This window comes from Caloenas nicobarica, chromosome 1, assembly GCF_036013445.1.
Source record: "Caloenas nicobarica isolate bCalNic1 chromosome 1, bCalNic1.hap1, whole genome shotgun sequence".
NCBI lineage: Eukaryota > Metazoa > Chordata > Aves > Columbiformes > Columbidae > Caloenas > Caloenas nicobarica.
Window position 1 is genome coordinate 135,409,177 of NC_088245.1, and position 24,823 is coordinate 135,433,999.

General features: G+C 37.8%; 1 protein-coding gene across 1 annotated transcript in view; it reads left to right on the forward strand.

The window, feature by feature from the left end:
• ROBO1 (roundabout guidance receptor 1) overlaps positions 1 to 24,823 on the forward strand; it is a 313,646-nt gene that overhangs the window by 215,135 nt on the left and 73,688 nt on the right. The window contains exons 4-6 of the mRNA XM_065628684.1: positions 13,507 to 13,627; positions 17,048 to 17,186; positions 18,433 to 18,560. Coding sequence (XP_065484756.1) covers positions 13,507 to 13,627; positions 17,048 to 17,186; positions 18,433 to 18,560 — 388 coding nt within the window. The remainder of the gene's footprint in view (positions 1 to 13,506; positions 13,628 to 17,047; positions 17,187 to 18,432; positions 18,561 to 24,823) is intronic.

The following is a 24,823-nucleotide window of genomic DNA, read 5'->3' on the forward strand; positions in this document are numbered from 1 at the left end:
CATTTGATGCTAGATCTGCTCTTGGGTACTGTTATGGCTGTCAGTTTTGTGTTCATGAAATAATAAAAGGGATAGATACCAAATATTCTGCCTCCTACATTGTTTCAAATGATTTCTGCATATTCTTGTTGTAGTATTGACACTAGCTAGCATTTAAAAGTTTTATAAGATCTATTTATTCAGGTGGAGTGGAGAACGCCAATGCATTTTTTTGTTTCTGCTGATAGAGGAGATTACTTTTAATCCCAAACAGCACATAGTCTATTAGGTCTTACCCTTGTATTCTTTCCTCCTTAGTTTCTACAAAATGCACTCTACAGGTGTTACACATTGGTACCTACCTGCAGCATTCAAACGGTATACAAAGTTATTCTACATCCTCTTTACATTCGAGAGATACTAATGAGTCAGTGCTGCATCCTCTTCTGTCCTCTCCATAAAGTTTCTGAACACAACCTCTTAGGTAACAAGCCTTAGATCACTTACTCCTTTTCACTTAGAGTTATGTAATTTTCCTTGTCTTAGACTTGCCTGGAAACTTACAATAACCAGTGTAACAGCTGCATTAACTCCAGTTAGGCGTGATCCCATGGTATTTCCCTTTGGAAGCTCTTGAGCAGTAGTTGGTCATGCCACAAAAGAGCTTTCTGAGAAGGAAAAGCATTGTTTATGTAATCATGTGATCATACAGAAAAAGAAACAACACTTCAAACCACTCTAATATGTATGTGCCTAGGTGACTAATTTAATATCTGAAATGTCTTTCTGATGGAATTCTGTATGTGTACCTTCTTCCAAATCCCTACTTAATGAGCTTCTGGTCTTCCACTCCTCAAGGAAGTGTACATCTCCTAAAACCGCTCTTCCTGCTTTGGTTTTCACCTCCTTGCCTGTCTCAGGAACAGAGTTACTGCTTTGTGCTACAAATATGTCAAGCTCAGCAGAGACCCAGTCCTAGTCCTCCACTTCAAGGTGAATTTCTCCTAAGCATTTGTTGAAAAGTTACCATTAGGATAATAAGCTCATATCTTTGTGGTGTATTTTCAGACAATACAGCTATGAAATTAGCTTGCTGTGAAGGCAGAATGAGCCTAGATCAAAATCTAACATGTTAATAAAGGCAACTCTAAGTACAGAAAATATGATCTTTCAATATTCGGTACATTGAATGGCCTGCATATCAGATTTTTCTTCGTATGGATGTTTGAAAGTGTCAGTAATAATATCTATAGTATAGCATTTATACTATAGTTCTTAGAGATCTTGAACAAAAGTTTAAAATCTAATTGAATTTTCCAGAATTTTGGTATTCAGAATTCAGTATTCGGAAATTTAAGTACTATTTAAGCATTTTTCTGAAATATAGTAGAAATACTCATATTCTATTCCAGCAAACATTTATTGCCAAAGTTTAGATCTGGGGACAACATGTAGCGTTTCACTGCAATCCACTGAAACCACTAAAGCAAAACAGCCTGAAAGTGGATCTCATCAAAGGATGAAACTTCCTAAGGTTTTATGGCACTTTTGTCAAATGTATAGTAACACATAAAACTGTGTGAAAGGTGAAGAGAATCATCAGAACACTTTTTTTCCATCTATATCAAACATTTTCTGAGTTTCTGACTTTCTTGGTCATGACTGACTTCCATTTTCAGTAGAAATTGCTTTGGTTTTTGTTGTTTTGTTTTGGTTTTTTGTTGTTTTCTTCAAAAGAGTTAACAATATGCCTGTCTTAGAAAGTCTGTATGAAGTACATGAAGTATAATGCCTAATAGTATAATGCAAAATACAGAAACACTGAACAATGTTAGAAAGCAGAATGATTGTCGGGAATTTTGGTGGTTGTAATTGCGGTGAAGTGACAAGGGGTGGATTGTGTGTAAATTGTCGATTTTCCTTCGTTATTGTAATTATGTTCTCTTCATTTTGGTGTGGGGAATTATTTTTGTCAATGTCAGTGAAGTTTGTGAAGATCGTTGATTGTGCGATAAATGTGGATTTTAATAATAACTCCTAAATATGTGATTCAAAAGGCAAGGGATAGAATGGGCTTCTTCCTCCTTTGCCCCACATTGGGCACCAAAAAGGACTGTAGTGAGTTGACCGTGGCTGGACACCATGTGTCCACGGGGTCACAGCCACCTTCAGGTATCCACCTGCTCCAGTGTGGGTTCCTCCATGAGCTGCAGGTGCATCTGCTCCACCGTGGATCTCCATGGGCTGCAGAGGACAGCCGGCCTCACCATGGGCTGCACCACGGGCTGCAGGGGAATCTCTGCTCCAGTGCCTGGAGCAGCTCCTGCCCTCCTTCTCCACTGGCCTTGGTGTCTGCAGGGCTGTTTCTCTCACATATTCTCACTCCTCTCTCTGCTGTTATTCTTCCATAGTTTCCCCCCAGCCTTCTGAAATAACTTATCCCAGAGACGCTACCAACATCACGGATTGGTGCAGCCTTGGCCAGCAGCTGGTCTCTTGTGGAGCTCCTAGTGCTGGCTCTATCAGACACAGGGGAAGCTTCTAGCAGCTTCTCAGAGAAGTCACCCCTGTAGCACCCCCTGCTACCAAAACCTTGCTATGCAAACCCAAAACAATCATTGATGAAGTCTTCATTCAGCTGACAATTTTGGTTTTATGCTTATCATACTTGACGGTTTTTAGAACTTTTCTTTAATTTCTGAAAGTTTTCTGTATTTAATATTTGAAACCCCCATTACTAGTCTTCAATTAAAAATGAATTTGCAAGGGTAGCACGTATAATTTCTTTACATTTTCTGGATATAAATAAGCAAAACCAGTGGATCTGTGTTGGAACAAATGTATCTTCTGAGATAAAAAAGAGTGAACTTTGCTGTTAGCAAGATTTTCGATAAGGTTATACCATGGTTCAGTCATCAGGGTACTGATGTGTCCTAGTGAAATTTGGTTACATATTGCAATAGTGGTTGATCCTGTTAATGTTTGTTTGTGTTGGAAAAGTAGGCAAGACAACTAAGGAAGCTTACTGAAAAGCTTTTGTTTGCATAGATGCTATCAAGACAGTCCTTTAAATACTGTCTTCTATGCCTCTTCACATACATCAGCTTTCCCCAGCATTCCTTGGTGTGTGGTTTTGCATCATTTTCCTTACCTTTCCTTAAGGTGCATCAGCATGGGAGGCAAGCCAGCAAAGGAAAAATGTGCAGTAGTGGGAACAACACAGAGAAATGCTAGTCATAAATATTTTTCCTAGAAATATTTTTGCGTATTTGGGGCGCTGATTGAGTTACAGTACATCAGGAGTGATGAGCTGGAGTACCCTCCAGCTGAGGGCAGCCCTTACACGTCCTGTTTGTCAATGGCTTCCGATGGGTCAGGAAGGCACTCAGTGTCTTGCATGCCGTGGGCTACAGGCGATGCATTCAGGACCAGCTTTTTGAAAGTGGAATTGCAAATTTGACTATCTAGACATGTCAACATGTCCATCTGATAGTCAGAAGTGTTGACTGCCCCTTACCTTACCCAGCAACCAAGGACTCCTAACTTTTGCCATCTGCTTTTGAAAAATTTGTCCAGGATGTTAAGTTAGATGAGTCCTTTAAATACATATTTATATCTTCTTTTCTGTTTGTCATTCTAAGTAGCTGGTGAAGAAAAAGTAATGTCTTTAAAAGTTAAGTGTTTACTTCAGACTGAACATTTGGGTTTCTGTCTGTTTTAGAAGTGTAGTGTGGCTGTTTTTAGGGAGGAAGTTTTACCATGGGAATGCAACTGCAGTTTTTAACTTCCTGTTGCTGTCATAAAAAAAGGTAATTTGTAGCAAAGGAACTGAAATCTGATCGGGTAACACTTTTAGTTTTCAGTAAAGATAACTTCCTATTCATTATGTGTTTTTACACATCAAAGCTTCTTACTTATTTTAGGATAGTACTAGTGTAAAAATAGAAAGAAAACCACAAGAAAAACTGGGAAAATTAAAGTGCTGAGTAATTTCAATTTCTCTGCCATTTTTACAAGCCCATTCCACTAATAACAAACTGCCACAAACAGAAGACACTGATTTCCATAGAGAACTTGGCAAGCTAGATTGTAGTTTACTTTGCTTTGTAAATACAAATGGAAAAAGTCGAGCAGCTGATATTTCCAGTGTCCAGAACAGTTTTTCCCTTCTTCCAGCTGCTTGGTTTTTCTCCACCTTTTCCATTGGTGCAGTTTACAATACTCTTTTAACAACAACAAAACTTATGCCAGGAGTTTAAACTCACCATGGCATCCAAGAGGAACAGCAAGAGACTGCTGCAAAGGAAGCAATTATCCCAGCAGGGCTCCAGAGCCCCCTGAATAGCTCGGACAGCCCCCCGCCCAGATAAGGAGAGAGGCACCATTTTTCAGGCTTCAGCCTCTCCAGTCTCCTTGGCTGTTTGCAGTGTAACCCCTTCCATTTAGACACTGAGCAATAAGCGGTTCGCCACTCCAAAGGCAAGGGCTGAATGGGAAGACCAGAACTGGTGGCAGCCTGTTCCTGCCGACACTGGAGCTGTGTTTCTCAGTGGCAAGCCCAGCAGTAACCTGCAAACAGCAACTCTCGGAGGGTATCATAGCTAAAGGTTGGTGATGGGAAATGTCTTGAGCATCAGGGAGCAGTGATCCCAGTACGAATGGAGTGGAACAGTGGATGCTTTGTTTGGTTTGATTGCAACCTGTGCTGAGTTACTTTAAAAGTAAAAGAGACTTCAAGTAGCTCCTGGCTTCACTGTCCATTGCTAAAGATCAGTTTATATTGTATAGTCCCCTGTGGCAGCAGAGGGCTGAACATTTGTGAATAGACTGAGATCTGCAGGTCACTCACTGCCTCTCGAGTCTATCTCGAGGGTCTAAAGTTGAGCACAAAACCGAAAATTGTGACGCAGGGCTGCCATGTGGGCTGGGAAAATTGGGGAATTTCATCTTTACCTCTCTGTTCATTCTCTTCCTTGTTCTAAGTTTAAATTTTCCAAGCAGAGACCTTGTTTGTAGCTGAAATGTCTAGCCCAGTGACTTTTCAGTGTTCCTTCAATAAAAAATGAAAGTTACAATCAGATTTGCTTGTGGTTGCCTGTGACTGCAGGTTTGTACCTCAGTCCTCTAGCACAAAGCTTGTGTGCAGACCACAAAAAATACAAGGAAATCTGTGATTTATGATTTGCATGTGCTGCAGTCACAAGAGCTGCAGTGATTGCTGATGGAAGAGCGAAATGCGGCAGGTAAATATATGACTTTTATGTTTAACTGTTCATGAAAAATGAACAATGTGATGCACGTGTTCCTTTTTTAAAAAATGTTACACAAATGATGTGAAAGATTTAATGTTTTTACAACTTTGTATGTCCAGCATAGTCTTAGTATAGAAGTTAGAGTTCTAGTAAGCTTAGGCTGAGTCAGAGACAAATGCAATGGAAGTTTAGCCCTGGTTTATATGCTTTTTTTGAAGCATGGTCTCATTTCCATGACACATCATGGGGTGTATTAGAAGGGGGGTGGTTAGTAGGTTGAGAGAGGTTCTCCTTCCCCTCTACTCTGCCCTGGTGAGACCTCATCTGGAATATTGTGTCCAGTTCTGGGCCCCTCAGTTCAAGAAGGACAGGGAACTGCTGGAGAGAGTCCAGCGCAGGGCCATAAAGATGATGAAGGGAGTGGAGCATCTCCCTTATGAGGAAAGGCTGAGGGAGCTGGGTCTCTTTAGCTTGGAGAAGAGGAGACTGAGGGGTGACCTCATCAATGTTTATAAATATATAAAGGGTGGGTGTCACGAGGATGGAGCCAGGCTCTTCTCGGTGACAACCAACAGTAAGACAAGGGGTAATGGGTTCAAGCTGGAACACAAGAGGTTCCACTTAAATTTGAGAAGAAACTTCTTCTCAGTGAGGGTGACAGAACACTGGAACAAGCTGCCCAGGGAGGTTGTGGAGTCTCCTTCTCTGGAGACATTCAAAACCCGCCTGGACGCCTTCCTGTGTAACCTCATCTGGGTGTTCCTGCCCTGGCAGGGGGATTGGACTAGATGGTCTTTTGAGGTCCCTTCCAATCCCTAACGTTCTGTGATTCTGTGACATCGTCTTGGTCAAAAGTCAGAGAATCAGTAGGTTTTTTTAGTTATGTTAGAAAACATTTTCTATTTTTTCAAGGTTACGTTTTCCAAAATATTTGTGTATTTCTAGTGTATAGTTGGTAGTGCCAACAATTCTTGGGAAGTAAACTCATTTGTAAAGATTCAAAAGAAAATGTTTTGAATGAGAAGTCAAATCTATCTCAAAATTTAAAACTGAAAATACCAACTTGGAAATGTATGAAAAAATCCACTACATTTTTGCCACCTGTGACAAATTTTGCTTATGTTGGTTGCCAGTTTGTGTTCTGTGCCATAAAGGGCTCAGGTTTACCCCCAGAGGAAGGCAGAAATTCCTCTTTTCCTTGGGAAGCTGCCGCGCCAGCTCCAGAGGGGGAAACCTTCACAGGCCATCGAGTGCAGGAAGCACAACGGTCACGGGAAGGATCCGGGCGCCTGGGATTCGCATCCCCTTTGGTGAGGAGCCGGCAGCGGGCAGCCGGTCTTGGAGGGGATGTGCCCTCTCCTCGAGACAAGGGGGAGTCTGAGAGAAATCTGCTGCAACTCAGGTCACTGAATAACTGAAGGCAAAGCTGAAAATAATGACCCGCTACACAGACCCATGCCAAGAGAAAAGTTTTGAATAATTCTTTATTTCTTTTGTCTCTTCTCAGGACAGTGATATTTTTTGTTGCTGTTGTTTCACAATTGTACCTTTAAGTCTAGGAGAACCTTTTTTTTTTTGTATGGTAAAGGCCTTTCAGTTTCTTGGGGGACTCATTGTAGAAGAATCACAGAATGGCTGGGGTTGGAAGGCACCTCTGGAGATCACCTAGTCCAACCCACCTGCTGGAGCACATTCACCCAGAGTAGATTGCTTCAAAGCTCTTGATAACTTGAGTCCTGAGTGGTTCCCTTTAGAAAACCCTATATGAGGACCTTGAAAAATCCCTTATTTTGGCAGGATGGCTGTGAGAGATCTGTACCCTGAGAAATGTCCTTCATCAGATTACAAGTCTTAGTGAAGTTTTATCTACTCAGGCTTCTAAGCTTTGAAGTTGAAAGTTAGGACTCTGCTGTTGGAGACTTGTGGTCTGCACAGCTCCTCTTTCCTTAGGGGAAAGCAGAAAATTTCCTATTCAGGAAATACAGCCCATGATATTGAGTTTTCTTAAAGCACATCATTGTCCTCCCAACCTTAACTCCAGTCTTAGAAAAGCAAGGCAGCTTTGAGGTTTGTCTTTTGCAGTGTAGGCCCTCTCTGTGGGAAACAGGCTGCTAAATTCCTCTGTAGATTTGGGCTATGTTGTTTCTTTTATAGTTACCAGGTAGGAATTTTTTAGATGTTTTAAGATTTGTGGTTTGCTAGGATTATTTTTCTGTTTTACATTTGTGATACTTTAGGTAACATAATTAAAAACCAAGAGATTTTGTGTGGCAAATTAACCCCAGCTGGTCTCGATTTTTATCCTTGGAGGTGTGTGAATAACACGGTGGTGGTGATGTTTAAAAGAAAATTCCTGTGTAACAGATACTTCAAATCATGCATCTTGCTTAAGGGGAGAGAAATGAAGACATACCAGACACCAGGTTCAGTTCAAGTTCACTCGTATTTCTGATTTCAGTCACTGATTGCACTGAAAGCCATATAATGCACCACTGCATCCAGGGGAGATTCATGCATGAGGTTAAATTTACACTTTTACAGAAATATTGTCATTGTCATTTTTCCCATGTTGGGCTCAGTTGGGCTTTCTTTGGGTGTTGCAGAAAGATTGATTAGTTCCATATATTTTTTACCGATTCATATGATGTGCTTATGTGTTGCCTATTAGTTGTGTTTAGTTTCTGTACTTGGTAAATAGCACTGTGAAAAACAGTTTCTAAGTTTCTAAGTTTCTTAGATTTTGGTAAAGCAGATTTAAGACCGTTAAGATAGTCGTAAGATGCTTTTGTTGTAGGAGGATTTTCATCTTGGTTTATAATAAGGAAAGAAGTATTGCATAGTATATGTTTTCTACTGTAGCTGTGAAAACATTTCAGGAAAGTGTTTTACTGGTTCAAATATTTTCATATAAACAACGCTGTCTGATCAGAAATTAGTTCTGATTAATAGTTCTGATTAATGTGAGTTAAAATGGCCTATTTTGAATTAAATCTTCCTTTGTGATTAACAATAGCCAAATGTTTGTAGAAAGTAAGTTTTGGACTGTTACAGTTCTAAACTTCTGGAAATTGTATATACTGAGGTATGGATATTTCTTTTCTGAAGCTGATTAATGGCATTCTGCATATGTCTTGGCTGATTCCATGATCTTGTTAGTTGGGCGAAGTGTCAAATACATACAGTAATTCCAATATTTGGTGTCTTGTGGTAATGCCAAGTGCTGAATAACCTTCAGCTCCCTCTGAAGTCACCAAACAATTCAGGATACAGATAACCCACAAGCCTTTGTAGATATCCATCTTCTTGCAGATACAGCCATTAATAACGAGGCTATAAAAGAGGGGAAGGCAGTCTTGTGAGCAAACTTGAATCCGATTCTGACTTTGATGTATCTTGGCTGGATTGGCAGGGGAGCCAGAAGCAGCAGCTTGAATCTATTGTCATTTTATCTTTTATTTTTAAGCAAAGCTATCTTCCTGTGTATTGTACACCATCCTTTATAGACTCCACCTTCAGGCCTGTCATCATTGCAGGACTGTTTTGTTGGTCTGTATGGTAGGAGGAAATAATTGACTTGCACTTTGTCATGACAGATTTATGACATGGGAATACCACTTGAAAGTGTGTTTTAAACTAGTTTCAAATAGAATTTTTTGTGTGTTTGAACTGGAGGAGGCATCATGTACCTTGATGAGGTCCTAAAGAATGGAATCGAAAGCGGGAGAGAGTCCTCAGTCTGAACTTTGAAGCTGAACAAGAATGAACTTTAATCGTTGTTGAAGACCTTTTCCAAACATGTTTTGATGTCTAGTGTCTGATATTTAAGCATGCTATTGTAGGTAGGGAGAAGTACATGGGATTCACAAGGCTTGAACAAAATTATACACAGTTTGAAATAAAAATTTAAAACAGTTATTAATTTATACTCTTACTCAACTATCACTAAAATAGTTGTTTTCTATTGCTGACATTCCATGCCTTACAGTCTATGCTGCAATGCTAAGTCATAATATGGGTATACTAATCTGTTTTGAGATGCTATATCGCATAGAGGGGAATGAGCAAACTTTATGTTTCCTAACTAAGAAATAAAAGCTCCATTGTATTTGTATCTACCATCAGTGACACTATTAATTACAATTGCCTGTACTCACCTTGTTCTTCAACTGTTTTATTGTCATTTGTAGTCAGATGGTACTGCTTTAAAGCACAGATTGTGTCTGGCAGGTTAATATCACATGCCTGTCATATTTCATTTGAAAAAAAAGTAATATTATGTATGCTGTACTGTAAAAGACTGAAATATGTGAAATTTGTGATATTACATATGCAGAAGCCCTGCCTATATAGAGGTCAATATTTTACTCTGCAGTCTGAATTTCATTTTCTTGTGAATTTAAATTTGCTTTAAAATTATTTTGCAGCAGAGCAGATTTCATTGATTAAGCAGAATGAAGCTACGAGCTTCATTTGGACTTCCTAAGCATTTTTCTCACAACTTCATTCTTTCTCATATTTCATATCACATTTCTGGGAAAAGTAAATGAATCACCCACATATATCAAAATATTTCCTAATGCTGACAGTTGGGAATGGATTTAGACAGAGAAATTTACACACGCACACACAACACGCATAGGTACATGAAATATGGTCTTAGGATAAGTATATATATATGCGTACAGCTATACTGAATACTTGGTGTTATGCTGTAGAACCCTTGGGTAAGTTTTTATGGATTTGATTTATTGGCTGACCGAGTTGATTCATTATTTGTATATGATTTTTTGCTGCTGGGTGGCCATAATTTACAGCTTTGGACCTAGTTAACTCTTTGCGTGCCTGGAGTTTTCTGTACGAACATCTCTGACTATTGTTTAAAGAAATAAATGAAGTGGACTTGCTTGAATGAACAATTTACTCATGAGGAGCATAATATGGTCAGGCAGGCAGGTCATAGAAAATAGCTTTCAATAAGTCCTTGTGAGTCTTTATGCTATCACATCTTCTCTTAACAGACATACAACAATCCATACTTGTGACAGGCACCTGAAGATCATCTGTGAACCGCTAATCACAATCCTTTTCTCTCATCTGTATGCAGTGCTGTTCTTGTATTCTCTGCTCGCACAGCCCTAGTAAATTTACTGGTAGGCACAGAACAAAGCGAAACCTTGAAGAGGCATGAAAAGTCATAAAGTGCCTTGGCATCATTTATGTATAAATGAAATATGATACTTACTTTCATCTTGTCAAAATTGGTCTTAAGGCTTTGGCAGTTAGTGAAGCAATTATTTTCCCATGATACGCAAAGTAATGTAATAAAACTGTTTGCTATATCTTGTTTACTAGGAAGAAGGGACTTCTCTTTGTGTTCAGTATGGTAACAGCTCTTCTGGAGGTTGGAGATGAAATGTTACACTGCCTGTCATTTTTTCAAACCATTATATCATTTACTACCGTGAAGTCCAGCTGGCGTATCCTGGGGGCAGGGTCACAAATAGGAGAAGAAGAGCCAAACCACTGAAATTAAAACCCCCTGATTAATGATTAAGTATCTACAGACTATTAATTATTCTAATTTGCAGCATTTCAGATGCTGCCCCCAAAGGCGATTTGGCTCTTTACTGCTCTAAATACTGGATATGAACTTAGTAAGACAAAGAAATGTAGCAGTGATTCTTGATGTGTTCCTACAAAAATTCACATGCATGTATTTCTTTGAGTACTTAGTTAAAGCCATTGGTCTACAGTCCATAGGTATTTCTAGGATTTCCTATTGAGAAAAAGAAGTAGTAAACATTGCACATAGAGAACGTAAATTTGTCATAGCTACAGATTTGATTCGCAATGTCTTGTTAATAGAAGGGCTTGATGAATCCTACTGAGATGCTGGGTACCTAATTGTTAAAATTTAATGGAAAACTTGGGTAGTGACCCAACAGAGGAAGAACGCTTTCTTCCAGCCATCTGTGAATGCTCTAGTTACACACATATGTAATTCCACACGCACTTGTAATATATTTTATTGTAACTGTGTAATTCATCACAATTTAATGTGGCATAGCCATTATTGTAGCTAAAGTTCTAAACCCTTCTGTTTTAAGGAAAACAAACAAACAAGATCAACAAAGGAAAACCCCTAGGAAAAATAAACTAAATGCATTCAGAATTCCATCTTGGAAGCACGACTTCCTTCAGTAGGCATTTCACATCTTTGGAAGTCTGTCTCAATATCCATGAGGGAATGTTTCCCCTGCCTCTTCTTTCTTCTGTAAATCTCGAATAACTTGGAAGAAAAGCAACTTTCAATGACTTTTTCGTTGTTCCAATGTTTCTGCTGTAATGTTTCTCTCCATCTGTGCTTTGAAGAGGGTCTTGTGGTTCCTAGAAGAAATTCCCGGGATAGTTCTTGCTGGAAGTTACAATTTGTGCAAAATATACAGTTGTGTCATATTGTAATGAGTTCGAAGCCGATTTTCTGAAGTGCCAAAATCACAGAGAGGACAAGTGCTGCTGCATTTCAGTAGGACTTAAACTCTTAAGATGTGTGTGAAAATCATGCTTTCAGTTTACATGGCTTTGAAATCATCAGCTGAGCTGGCAAATTCTTGTGATATGCAAATACATTTCTTTGTTAAATCCAGTGCATTCAGCATTGATATACATGAGAAGTATATATTTCTGCATACATACCTAGATATAGAAATGCTCCAAATTGCATGTAGAAATTGTTTTTATAATCCTTTGCATAGATTAATTGGAAATAAATAGCTTTCTGTGATTTAGGGAGATGGAAAACAGAAATAGATATAGACAGACTTTTACTTATATGTTGCATTCTCTTCTCATGCTTACTATTTCAGGCAGTTAACAATCTAAAAATGCAAACAGATTCTTAAAAAAACGTGTATTTGCAGGTCACCTTCATTTTTTCACTGTTCATGCCTCCAGTCCCCGTTGAAATTTCAGCATTACTAGATATCTGGATGATAAAGGACATATCTTTTCTGTTCTCACACGAGTGCCAAAGGCAACAACATGAAATTTGTATGCAACACTGTCTACGTTACATGTGCATGTTCGTTTATCTCAATAACTGTCATCTTTGTGTGTGTACATCTTACAATGATAATAAGATCCCAGCGCTGCTCAAAATGTCAAATTTTCAGGGATAGATTACTAGCTGTAGGGAACTGGAGCAAAACACCTCATATTAGGAACAGCGTCCTCCGTGTCACTGACCATATTAGACCCTTTCATGTGGCTTCGTATGTGGCTTTTATTTATTGTTTACTTCCACCCATGCCTTGAACTGCAGTGGTTTTCGTATGTGATTTGACTCATAAGTACATTAAAAATGTAATTAATGTAATCAAGTCACGTTTCTGTATATTAAAGGAAACATGGTACATATTCTGTTGCCTACACAAATTTTGCTGCATTTTGGTGAACTTTGAAACTTATTCAACCATTTCGTCAATCAAAGGGGAGAATAAACACTTTTTAAAGGGAAATCAGATATTTTCATGTGCATTTGATATATATTTTAAAATAAAATAATAAGATTTGGAATCACAAAGGGGAAGTATGTTTTCTAATTTGGGGGTTACTGGAATTCTGTTATCTTCTGAAAAGTGAATTCTGAATTAAACGCAGAATGTTATTCATTTCCCAGTAAGGATTTAATTGCTTCTGCCCAGCTGCTTATCAGCCTTTAAAATGACTTATTTAAAGGTGAAGAACTAAAGAATAAAAAATTTCCTTCGCTTCCTTTAGAAATGAAAACAAAAACAAACACAAAATTCATGAATAATAATGAGCATGACCAACAGTAGGATAATGTACACGTATTTCTTGTCAAGAAAAAGTAATTGCAGCACTTGATGTGAAAATGGGTTTTATGTCTAGTGCTAATTTTTACTCTCCACCTGATTATATCCAACTGCAGTAGTGCATAGGAAGGAATTGTAGTCCTTCTGGCCAACAAGCATTAAACAGGCTGTTCAACAGCCAGTGTTACATTATACAGAATGAAGGAAAGAGTAATAGGGTTCTAAATCTGAAAGGCTTTAAAATACTGATGTGAAACTAAGAGGCAAGCTTTTTGCGTAAGGGGAGGACACTACATTAGTAGTAAAATTTTTTCACTTTTTTGTATGATTTGGAAAATCACTCATAGCTTGTTTTTTTCATCATCTGTAGCAAAACCCTTTTCAAGTTAATAAATATTCTTAAACTGTTAGTTCATATTATTGTTCTTGATTTGTCCTAGATCAGAGGAGGAAAGCTTATGATCACATACACCAGAAAGAATGATGCTGGCAAATATGTTTGTGTTGGAACAAATATGGTTGGAGAACGTGAAAGTGAAGTTGCGGAGCTCACTGTTTTAGGTAAGAATTCCTCCTCTAAGACTGTTGATGAAATTGTCCAACTTTTGTTTTTTCTAGTAAGCACTTTTTTAAGGATCATTCTCATCTGTTTCCTTTTCAGTGTTTATGTTGAAAATTATTTTGTCAGGGTTTGTTCTAGCGAATGGATGTCAGTTAATGGCTTTGCAATCCACCTTGGACTGGTTTTGCTCTTGGAAGGCACTTTCTTAGTTCTCAAACTAAAATAATTCCAGTGTCCACTGACTGGATCAGTATTGTAAAACAAAAATCAACATCACTAAGGAGCTTAATTTTCCCCGTCATTGAAGAAAATCAGAATTATTCTACAATTTTTGTTCTAAATAGTTATCCTTTCGTTTATAGCTCTGCTAAGTGTTATACAACAGGTCTGCTTGTTCAAGTGATCCTAATGATTGTTCCTCTCAGCATCGCAACATACATTTTCATTTAAGATAACGGAGCTTAGCTGAAAATTGCGTTTTTTGTTGCTGTTGCAGAAAAGAAGCTGTAATGCCAGGTTCAATCTTGGAATACCTTTGGTATGGGAGAATTGCCTCATGATCACTGTGGATGCATCTTTGTTAGTTTTCATTCAAAATGTGTCCCATGTTGCTTTAAAGTAGGGGAGGCTTGAGATAGCTGGATTGTTTCTGCAGGAAGAGTAGATATCATCACAGGATGAGAACATCCAAGCCATGGTTCATAACACACTGATTTCCATCACGGTGCTGCTGCAGTAGTCCTGGCTCTTGCCTTTCTTCTTTTTTTTTTTTAAAATTCAGATTTAAGATCTGTCTTCTCAGTCTTTGGCACTTTTATCTGTCTTCACTACTTTTTAGAGTTAGGTCTTGGACAACTTGAGGTCCTGTTCAGAGTTTTATTTGAAGCAGGGTTGTCCATAATAAAACATCTTAAAGTTGTTGAAACTGAATATCCAGCAAGATAGTGTGTAACTTTTTAGAAGCTAAGGAAGACTTCCTGTGATCCACCATAATGTTTGGATTTTTTTTTTAATTTATAGACATCTTTGAAGCACTTGGGGAGGAAGTTTTTTGTCAAATAGACTTTCAGAACTTCCAAGCAAAATCTAGAATTGAAAGGAAGTTGTTGTTGCACGAGTAAAGTCCTGACACTGGGCTCCTAGTTAGCTGTACCAGTTAATTGCTCATTGCTAGTCTGCTACTAACCAGGAAATCATGGCATGGAACATTACGTAGTCCAGGCTGGAAAATATTACTCTTGCTGAACACCCATAAGAGGGACGCATTGCAGGGAGAGGCCTTCTTTGCTTTTTCCTTCATCTAATTTTCCTTTCAAATGTATTTCTGATTTTCATCCTGGGAAAACTAGTGAGGTTTTGTTTTCAAACAGGACAGTAAAGCTTTAAATGTCTTATTGGTCTGTGTCTAGAAATCTTTAATACACCTCATTCTTTCAACTCAGGCCTTAGATATGCGTCAAAAAGTATGAGAAACATGCTGACTTCATATATTAAAATCTTTCAACATAAATAATCTGTTTATGGGTTTTGGTTATTTAGATGTTGAACTTTTGCTTTTAGGTCTCTGCTTTAGATCAGAGAGAGGATTGCATGCCAGAAATGGTAATACTAGAAAATTTCAAAGTGATCCTTGCTAAGCTTTCCTTGTATTTACCAAATAGTTGTGTGACAAAGATAGATAGTTAAATCAGTGCTGATTTCCCTTACCCGTTCATAGGTTTCAGTAAGTGTGTTACGAACAGGCAGACAAAAGCCCTCGGGCTATTACTCTGCCTTTAGGAAACCGATCTAGAGAACATTGTGCCTCTTGTGGGTTTGCTGTTGTGCAGCAGTCCTGGCCTTACCAGATCAGTCCTTTTTCTCTTGCATAATTAAGCTGAATATTCTTCCCCAAACTATTCTTACACAGTAGTTTAATCTAGAATGTTCTTTTCTTGCATTCAGATCGTGGTTTTTTACTACACCTACAAGAAAGGGGCTGGGGTCGGAGGGGGAAAGTCTGTATTTGTATTTTTTTAATTGACAGCTAGATTCATGTTTGTAGGTCTCTCTTTTATTTCTCACTTCTTTTATATGAACCTGGGCCAGAACTGGCAGCCTAAAGATCAATTCGCTATTTCATTCTAACATGATTTGCCTAGCATCGCAAGAAAAGTTAAGTTTTCTACAACACAAGTGTCCATCCAGTTGGTTTGGACGTCCTCGAGAATAAAGGAAGTTCTTCTGTAGGGTTTCGTTCAGTTCACATTTCACTTGAACCATTCACTAAGGTTTGTAATACTGAATCTCTCTACCTTTACCTACAAAGTCAAAGTAATATTCAGAACTACCTTTTTCAAACACGAATGTCAGGCACTAAGAATATGGGATTGCCTCTTTATCCTTCTGTCTGGTACTTTTGTACTCCTATGAGAAATTTGTGTCGTATCTTTGGGTATTGTAACTTCCTGATTGTGCCAATGGCTTCAGATTCTTCCACTTTCAGGGAGATGATATTTATATCTTTAATACATACGAGTCAGAACATGCAAGTGCCTTCTCAGCTCCCTCAGAGCTTTCACAGGTTTATAGGCAAAAAGGTCATCTGCCTTAGGGAAAGGAACCTGCCAAGCACTCTCATGTTAAACCTTCCTTCTTCTCTTATGGTCATCTTGTTGGCATCTGCTGCTGCCTTTCAATATGGGTAATGCTTCCTGGAGTATTCCAGAAATTGCAAAAACCACTTTTCCTTGTGCGTGTGCAAACCTCACTGCACTCCTGGTGTGAAACTATTAAACCATGAATAGCCCAGCACTGTAGAGCTTTGAACCCTGTTACAGGTAAAAAAGTCTGTCAATTCCTTTCCTGAAATTTCCATCTAGTAGCTGGGTCACCAGAGTAGCACAGCCTGTACTGAGATCCTGTTTTGTTTCTGAGAAAAAATATATGGCAGTTAATCTGATGAGCCAGGACTTGAGTCATGTATGTCCTAAAATGGAAGTCAGGGGTAACAGCAATTTCTCAATGAGAGGACATTGTGGGTTTTTCTGGCTTGTTTTATTTTATATGTGCTAGTGAAAGAAAACATTGTCTTTCTAATGATTGCATCGAACACTAGCTGCTGCTGACACCTGCAAGCAACCTCAGAGAAATGCTGTGCTGGACCTTACTTAGCCTTCAAATTTAGAGGCACCATTGAATCAAAACCTCCAGTGAAGTCTGTGGTTGGATCCTGAGCCACCGTTGAGAGTGTCTGGTCACTGACAGGGCTGGAGATCTGCTGCCTGGTACTGAGAGCGACTGGAGCGGCGGCAGAGACACCTCCATCAGATTCGTCACCCTGCTCCCCTTGCTCTAACAGTCACAGTTGAGGGCAAATTGCAATTTGGGCAATGAACTGCTGGACTAAACGCTTTTTTTCCCCTTTCCTTTCCTTTTAGAGAGACCATCTTTTGTGAAGAGACCAAGTAATTTGGCTGTAACTGTGGATGATAGTGCGGAGTTTAAGTGTGAGGCAAGAGGTGACCCAGTCCCTACTGTAAGGTGGAGGAAAGATGATGGGGAGTTACCAAAAGCAAGGTGCAGTGCATGGAGTTACCTTTTTTATGACATCTAGCTTGATGATGTAACCATTCAACATTCAACAGCTAGCATTTTTCTTGAATGGAGAAAGCCTGGCTCATCTAATAAGACATTTCCAATTACCATCGAGCTCTATTTGAAGTTATAATTTATACTGAAACTTAAGAATGGCTTGTTCTCAAACTTTTGTTGTGACAACACATGACAAATACAACAAAGATAACTCCGTCAGTGATATCTGATACATATGAATTCTTCACCTGAAGAGCCTTTTATTATTACTAGAAGTTTCGGCGAGTACAAATACAAATAGTAAATCAGATTACAACATGAAGTAGTATATATTGGAACTGCAATTGATATAAAATATAGTCTGGTAATGTAGAAAGCTGCCTTGGTTATACATGTTTTTGTTGGTGAATTTCCATGTACATTTTTTTGTTTCTGTCACTGCTCTAGTTCAGACCAAAAAATAAAACACCTTATTAAAAAGAAATACATTCTGTGATAGATAGATAGATTATTTAGTTATTTACTATGAATACCCAAAAATCAGTTAAAAACCTATTAGAGGAGGGGATAAAAAGAAGAAAGCCCATAACAGTTGGCTCCAGTCATCCAGATCCAGCTTCCTGTTAATCTATTCTATAGCTTTAATCAAATTATAGTGTTTTTAAGAGAAAAATTTACTTCCCATAAAGAGAAACATATTGACTGCATTGTACAAAGAAAAGTAAAAAGGCGATGAAAGGAGACGAAATGGTAAAAGGCCACATTGTTCTTTAAAAAAAATTATTGACTGAGTTGTGATTTATCTTGACTTTCAAGCAATTGTGATCTTCTTGAGAACAATATTTTCTTTTCAACCATATAAAAAAATTCCTTCGTTCAGATGGAAAAATTATAGAGAGAATATTACTACATTTACTTGTTAAAAAGAGTTCTAGCAATTAAAATGTTTTGAATTAGAGCTTTACAATTGTTCTATGCCAGTGAAATTCTACTGACGTCAGTAAAAGTGACGTGCATTGTGAATGAAATCAGAATAAGGTTTTCAAATATTTAGATACATTTTTCTTTTAAAACTTCATTTTTAAATTATCAATTTATAAATATTTCTACATATTTTTATTTCTAAGAGGAATGTAGGAATAAAAATATTTGAAAGCGAACCCACCATATTTTTACCCTTTACAAAGTTCTGTTATTCCTATTCATTGTTTATTACTGTGTATATTTAAAGATATGAAATCCGTGATGATCATACTTTGAAAATCCGGAAAGTTATGGCAGGAGACATGGGCTCGTATACTTGTGTTGCAGAAAATATGGTTGGAAAAGCTGAAGCATCAGCAACTCTAACAGTTCAAGGTAAGAACGTTTCTTTACATAGTACTCTTACCTAGAATAAAGTTGAATTTTTTGCATGGTAACTTTATAGAGTTGCTATACACAGACTAGTTGCATCTGTACACAACTAGCAGAGTTGCTACTTATGCAGGAAGTCTATGCTAAGCAAAAATATAAATTTGGCTTGAGTTGTATTCTTAAGAAATTGAAGCACTTCACATGTAAGATTTTTTCGTAAGCCATCTTCAAAGTACTGGTATGGAGAGGTGAATATGTTTTGAACTTCAGTATGGTCAGAGTCATGCCACTTACAGTCTTTGTATCTGAAATGCTATCAGAAAAAGGAAAACCAGTGTTACCAAACAACATTGTTTTAACTTGAAAAGAAAGAGTTATAAGTTCAAGTATCTGCCTAATTTTTTTCAATTAAATATAGTAAAGCAGCAGTGAATGATAAATCTCTTTGTGTATCTTTTAATACACTAACCCAGACCACTGGAATTCCTGTTGCTTTTTCATTATAAAAACGTATCGTAGCACTACTGTTTCTTTGTAAGAGAAAACTTCAGTGGAACTCAGTGAAGTAATATGTATAAAAATCCTTCATTGCCTTTATATACACAATCCAGATGTTCACTATTCAGATAATCCCTCTCTTCCTTTCCTGGCCAGCAGACAGGCAATGATGTCACCCTGATGCTTTTTTCTGAGCACTGATGGTCCTTCTGTCCTTTTCTCTGTTCAGTGGGAATTAGTCATTATGGAGTTTTGGGGAAGTATAGGCTTAAAAGTTATTTTATTTGGTAACAGACCTCTATTTTGACACACTTACTATAACAGGAAAGGTCTTGTCCTTAACCTGCTCTCCGTTTTCCACCAGAAACATTTGGTGTCCTTAACATCTGTTGCTGTTAAGAAAATAGGAATTCTTTTGTTGAAGCTCTCATAAAACCAAAAATTTTGAGATGCTCTGTTATGTTTGTCACCATGATGTTTATATATCAAAACTGATACCGTGTGTTTGCAAAATAACCAGTTCTTATGCTCAGTGTTTTAGAAAAAAAGATCGACACATAAGCAGTAAACACAGTTTATTCAAAAGAAAAATATTGAATTATTATTTTAAATGGCGATTTGTTCTGAAAATCACATATCAGCTGCTAATCTTGTAAAATGTTAGTATTAACAAAATTTGCTTTATGACTGGTTGAGCAATTACATTTCTGGAAATAAGCTATTGGTAGCCCTAGTCCCCCGCAGTCCTATTCAAGTAATAAGCAAGTACATTCTCGTAATCCCATTTAGGTTAACGGTGCTACATGGATACAAAACAACATAAGTATGTAGATGGTAGAGATCTTGAGTGAGATCTTTTGAATTTTGATAATAAAACGGTACTTTTAAGAAACATGATCATAACCTAAGTCTTGATTCAGCAAGTTTCTTATTATTTTGAAGTACTTGTATTATACAGTAGATATTTACATTGTAACAGCTTTGCTCTGCGGATATTGTTATGGGATAATTTGTTTCACAGTGTGAATGGATTACCTCCTGAGCCATTTGTCTGTACTAATGTCTTTGTAGAAAGGATTGATGTGAGAAACTGTAATGTGTAAGACCAATTTGTAGTTGGTAATATAGTAAATTATGATCAAAATCCATTTACTAGAGTGTCTAGGAGACCTCATTTTATGGGCAGAAAAAAAAAAAAAGATGACTCCTCTAGAAATCTGGATGAAAAATGCATGGTTTTTTTCACATTTTTCCTTTTTTTTAATCTCCTTTTTCCCTCCCCTTCCCTCCTCTTCTCTCTTGTTTAAAACACTTTTTTTCCCCTAAAGAGTCAACTTTTTGACGGTGCTCCATCTAGAGAGGTGAATTTGATCTTGTTTCAGTGCCAAGATAACATTACCATTACTGTTTGTGGACACACAGCTCTTTGAGGAGATTTTTTTCATACAAATAGTGCTTTTTCTCCATAATTTAAGGAATGGAAATGACAAGTATCTTCTGCTCTTTTATTAATTGTCACATGATGTATTGACTGTAGCGATTAATAGATATGTGTTCTGCTATGCCAAATAGAGGTATTTCTTTGTAAACAGGGCGCTGTGTTACAAATCATGGCCTCAGAAGTTATACCTTCCACTGTTTAGACCTGTTAAATTTAGCAAAGGATAAAGAGGGGTGGGTTTTTTTGCTTGATTTGGTGCTTTTTTGTGGGTTTTGGGTGGTTTTCCCCCTCAGTATCTCAGCAAGAGGCTGTGGCGTTTTCAGGCCAGACTGTACTCCGAGAACGAACACGAGAGTTGTTGATGGTGACCCCAGAAGCTGCGTGTCTGTGTGAGGAAAGGAGCTGCTGCCCTGCGTGCAGGGTGGCCCGCAGCAGCCAGGGCTGTCAGCAGGCCCCTTCGGGACACCGCTCGGGCCTCAGGCTTGGCAGCGCTGCCGAGAAGAGGACATATCCTCTTCTATGCTCGTCAATTTTCAGGCCTCAAGCACCGTGGTTGACCCGTGTGTGTTCTGCACGATACAGGGTTATCTAGGGTATTAAAAGGCGGAGTGTGCAACAGTGGGGCTGATTGAGATACCGAGGTGTCGGGGATGTGTTGGTGAAGCGCAGCAGCTAGCTAACTTGGTGTCTCAGCAGAGAGCTGCCCTGGATCTGGTGGCGTTATATTACCTCCAGCTCAGCTCTGACCCTATTCGACATGGCAGATGTTGGAATGCACGGTGCCTGCCCTGCAGTGCTCCCTGTCTGGGGAAAACTGCACAGCTCAGCCCATGGGCCCCGTCTGGGGCTGCGGACCAGGAACTGTCAACTTGGAGAGTTCAGCTGTGTATAATAGGATGCTAATTGTAGAAAATGCAAAAGAGGGGAGGGAGTATCAGTTCCATGTTAATGTTCTTCCTGCTCATGGCACCAGCATCAAAGATTCTGATTACTGGAATGACTGTTTTCCTTTATACAGGCTTCTAACTTTGGGGATTATAAGTGGTTCCTACGTGGAGTACAGATGCTGTACTTTTTTTGCTATTTCAGTCATATTCCTAAACCAAATTTGGAGTTCTGTATTGACACAGAAGTTTGAACCCTTCACTGAGTCTTTTACTGTTGCAGCTTAGAAACATTTTCATCCTTGAAACTGTTTGTCAATTTATCTTATTTTCTCCTTGGAAAATTAAATAGTTAAGAAAATGTAATCCGCTGTTGTTTGCATTTTCCTAAAAGTGTCTTGGTCCACTGTTTTCATTTTGCAGCAATATGTAGTGCATATGTAAGACATCCAGAGACATTCCTGAATACATGTGGAAGCGTTTAATTCAGGAGATGATTAATTATTAAATAAATACCCCAGTCAATTCAAAGTGCCAGGAAGGAGCCCAGAGTACCATACATTATATTTTACCAATACATTACATTTTACGAAGTAGCTGATGTACTTCAGCAAAGGGAAACAATGGCCAAAAGTGTATCTCTGGAACCATTGGATTTTTCGCTTGCTTTAGCACTAAGCAAGTTGGTTATATTTATTGTGTATTTAATATAAATGCAAGATGATTTTCATGTTTTTATTGAGATTTCTGTTATGTGATTTGCTTAGTTTTATGCCTTGAAGCAGGACTGCAGAAATTATGATATTATGTGCAATTTAATTGAAGCCCATGTTCCTAAGACACAAAATTATCAAAAATGTATGCCTCAGAACTTCAGTTCTAAAAGAAAATCAGTTTTAGCTTTAATGGAAATAGAACTAGGGCTTCTTCAAAAACCTGCAAAATTCACATTTAATCATAAAAATGCTTTTAAGCAAATCTAACACCCAAAGGTTTTACATATTTTCCCCTACTTCCATTTGCTTCTTTCCCATTTGCAGTACTTAATTAGTCTTTTTTAACATCTAATTTTATAATAAGTTTATAATTTATGCTGAAATGAGCTTTACTCTTTGATACTAGTGGTAATTACAGCTCCAGTGGAAGGTTCTCCTAGGCAGTAGGCCAAGAACCATTATAGCAATGACAGTGTAGTTGCTACTCAGCATTCTCAGACTTTTGAGTTCTTTACTCTTCTTCCTCGCAATACTTGTTACAGTGCCCTGCCTAATATGCACCTCAACATGCAGCAGCAGTGACTGAACTGTAAAATGTAAATTTTGCCATTCAAAGATACTAAACACAGTATTATCAGTTTGGCAGGAAAAAAGAAGAATTCCTATGGAAATTACTCTGGCCAATTCCTATTTTACAGTGGTGTTCTTTGACATCAAGGTGTTTTAGCTTATGATGTCATTAATTTTAGAGTTAACAGAGCTTGTCGGCAGGGTGTATAGTGAGAACTTTTGATAAGTGACTTCTGGCTCTGATTTTGCTGTACTAGTCAACTGACAAGGAATTTTAATCTGAAAAGATGGCACAAGCTTCAGGTCTGGAATTTCCTCCTCTTTCCACTCCCTCTTTGTATAAAGTAGCTTCAAGGCACACCGTAAAAGACACCTATTTGATAAGGCTTCTAGGCAGGGCTGAGAATACCACCCAGAATGAAAAGGAATAGAATTTGCTCTTTTATCTGCCAGATACCATATAAATGTTTCCACTGTGTCAGGCCACTGGTACACATTATAAGTTGGCTGTAAATGTAATTTCTTTATAGGCATCTGAGCTACCTACATTAAAATGACAAAGACAAAATTCAGATTTTTATAGGATTACAAAAATGCTGTTGAGGTATATGATGGTTATTATGTGTTTCAGTGAATGCCTCACAGTATCATGGATGAATTTAACCACTTGAATATTAAAACTAGGGTTTGGATTTAAATCTGAACTTGTGTACTTGATCTCTCTTTAAGTCAGTATTTCTCCTAATTTTAGGCCATATTCTGTCTTCAGACCTCATGAAAAAGGAAGGAAGAATAGTGATTTTCCTATGACCTTCAGGACTTTTTTTAATTAATAAACTTTTGGCAGGATGAATGAGGGAAACCATCTCTTGTGATATGTGTATCTTAGAGAGACAGCCCTTTTCCCCTTAATGACTGCTGTAAGCTGTGTCAGCACTTCAGATTTCTATCAAGGGTCTGAGGAGTTTGACTGCCACCTATTTCTGGTGAAAGAATATAAATCTTAAAAGTTAATCAGAAGGAACCGGGGAAACCATGTGAAGAAGAGAATACTGTGCTTAAGGTGCTTGTTCTACTGCTGCAAGTGATGAACACCAAGATTCCTGAAGCATTTCTAAAATATGAGCAAAGGAAGGAATCAGTAAATATTTAAGCAGTTTAAAAAGAAAAAAGTAATTTATAGTTGCTTCATATCCATGTAACATATGTTAATAAATAACTGCTTCCATGGCTTTTAAGTTTTTAAATGGAGTTTCATTTTTTTACATGTAGTGTCACAATAGTGACAACAATTGCTTACAGGGAAATAATGCTTAAAAACTTTCGAGATCCCTTCCTAAAATTTAGTACTTTGAAACAAAGACTTGAAACAGTTGTTTCTGAGCAAGTAGAATAGGAGTCCAAATAATCTGGAGAAACATCACTACAAAAGTAAATTGAAGCGAGAGGCTTTCTCCTACTGAAAGGGTTTTATTTACTGTAAAGTTCTTTAAAGTTCTACCTTTTAATCACTCACTGCAGAGAACTGGAGAAAGCAGATTTGTGTAGCATACTTCAGCACTCAATTAAAAAGTAGCAAAGAAAATCTGAAGACTGTTTTCGATTGCCTGCAATTTCCTAAATCCCATGGCTAGGGAAAAATAAATTGGTTTTGTATCAGGCATCACTGTTGCAAACTTTATTTTGTGACTGCTGTTCTAAAGATAACATTTCAATAATTCTGCCTTTGGAACAGACAAAGTAGAATTTTAGTACAAGTTGTTGAGTTTGCAGATTTTTGGTTTTATGTGTAGAATTAAATAGTGTGTGAGGAATAATAATTTTCATTGGTTGTTCATTAAACAATACTTCTGCTATATGTTCATTCTGAAATAGACTTTATTCAATTATGCTAAACATCCATAAAATGATAACACACACTTTACTTTTCCCTTGTTTATAGCCTGTAAGTAATTCATAGGAACTATACAGTGATTATAGTGCACTCTTATTTTTGTTAGTTTACATGCATCATTAAAATCAGTCATCTCTGAACTGGTTCTTGACCAAAAAAAGTGCTGACTTATAATAACAGTACATTCAAACATTGTTTTGATAAGCCGTTTTGAGTACCATTTGTTACTGTGAATTATGTTTTGTTTGAACACTAAACTATTT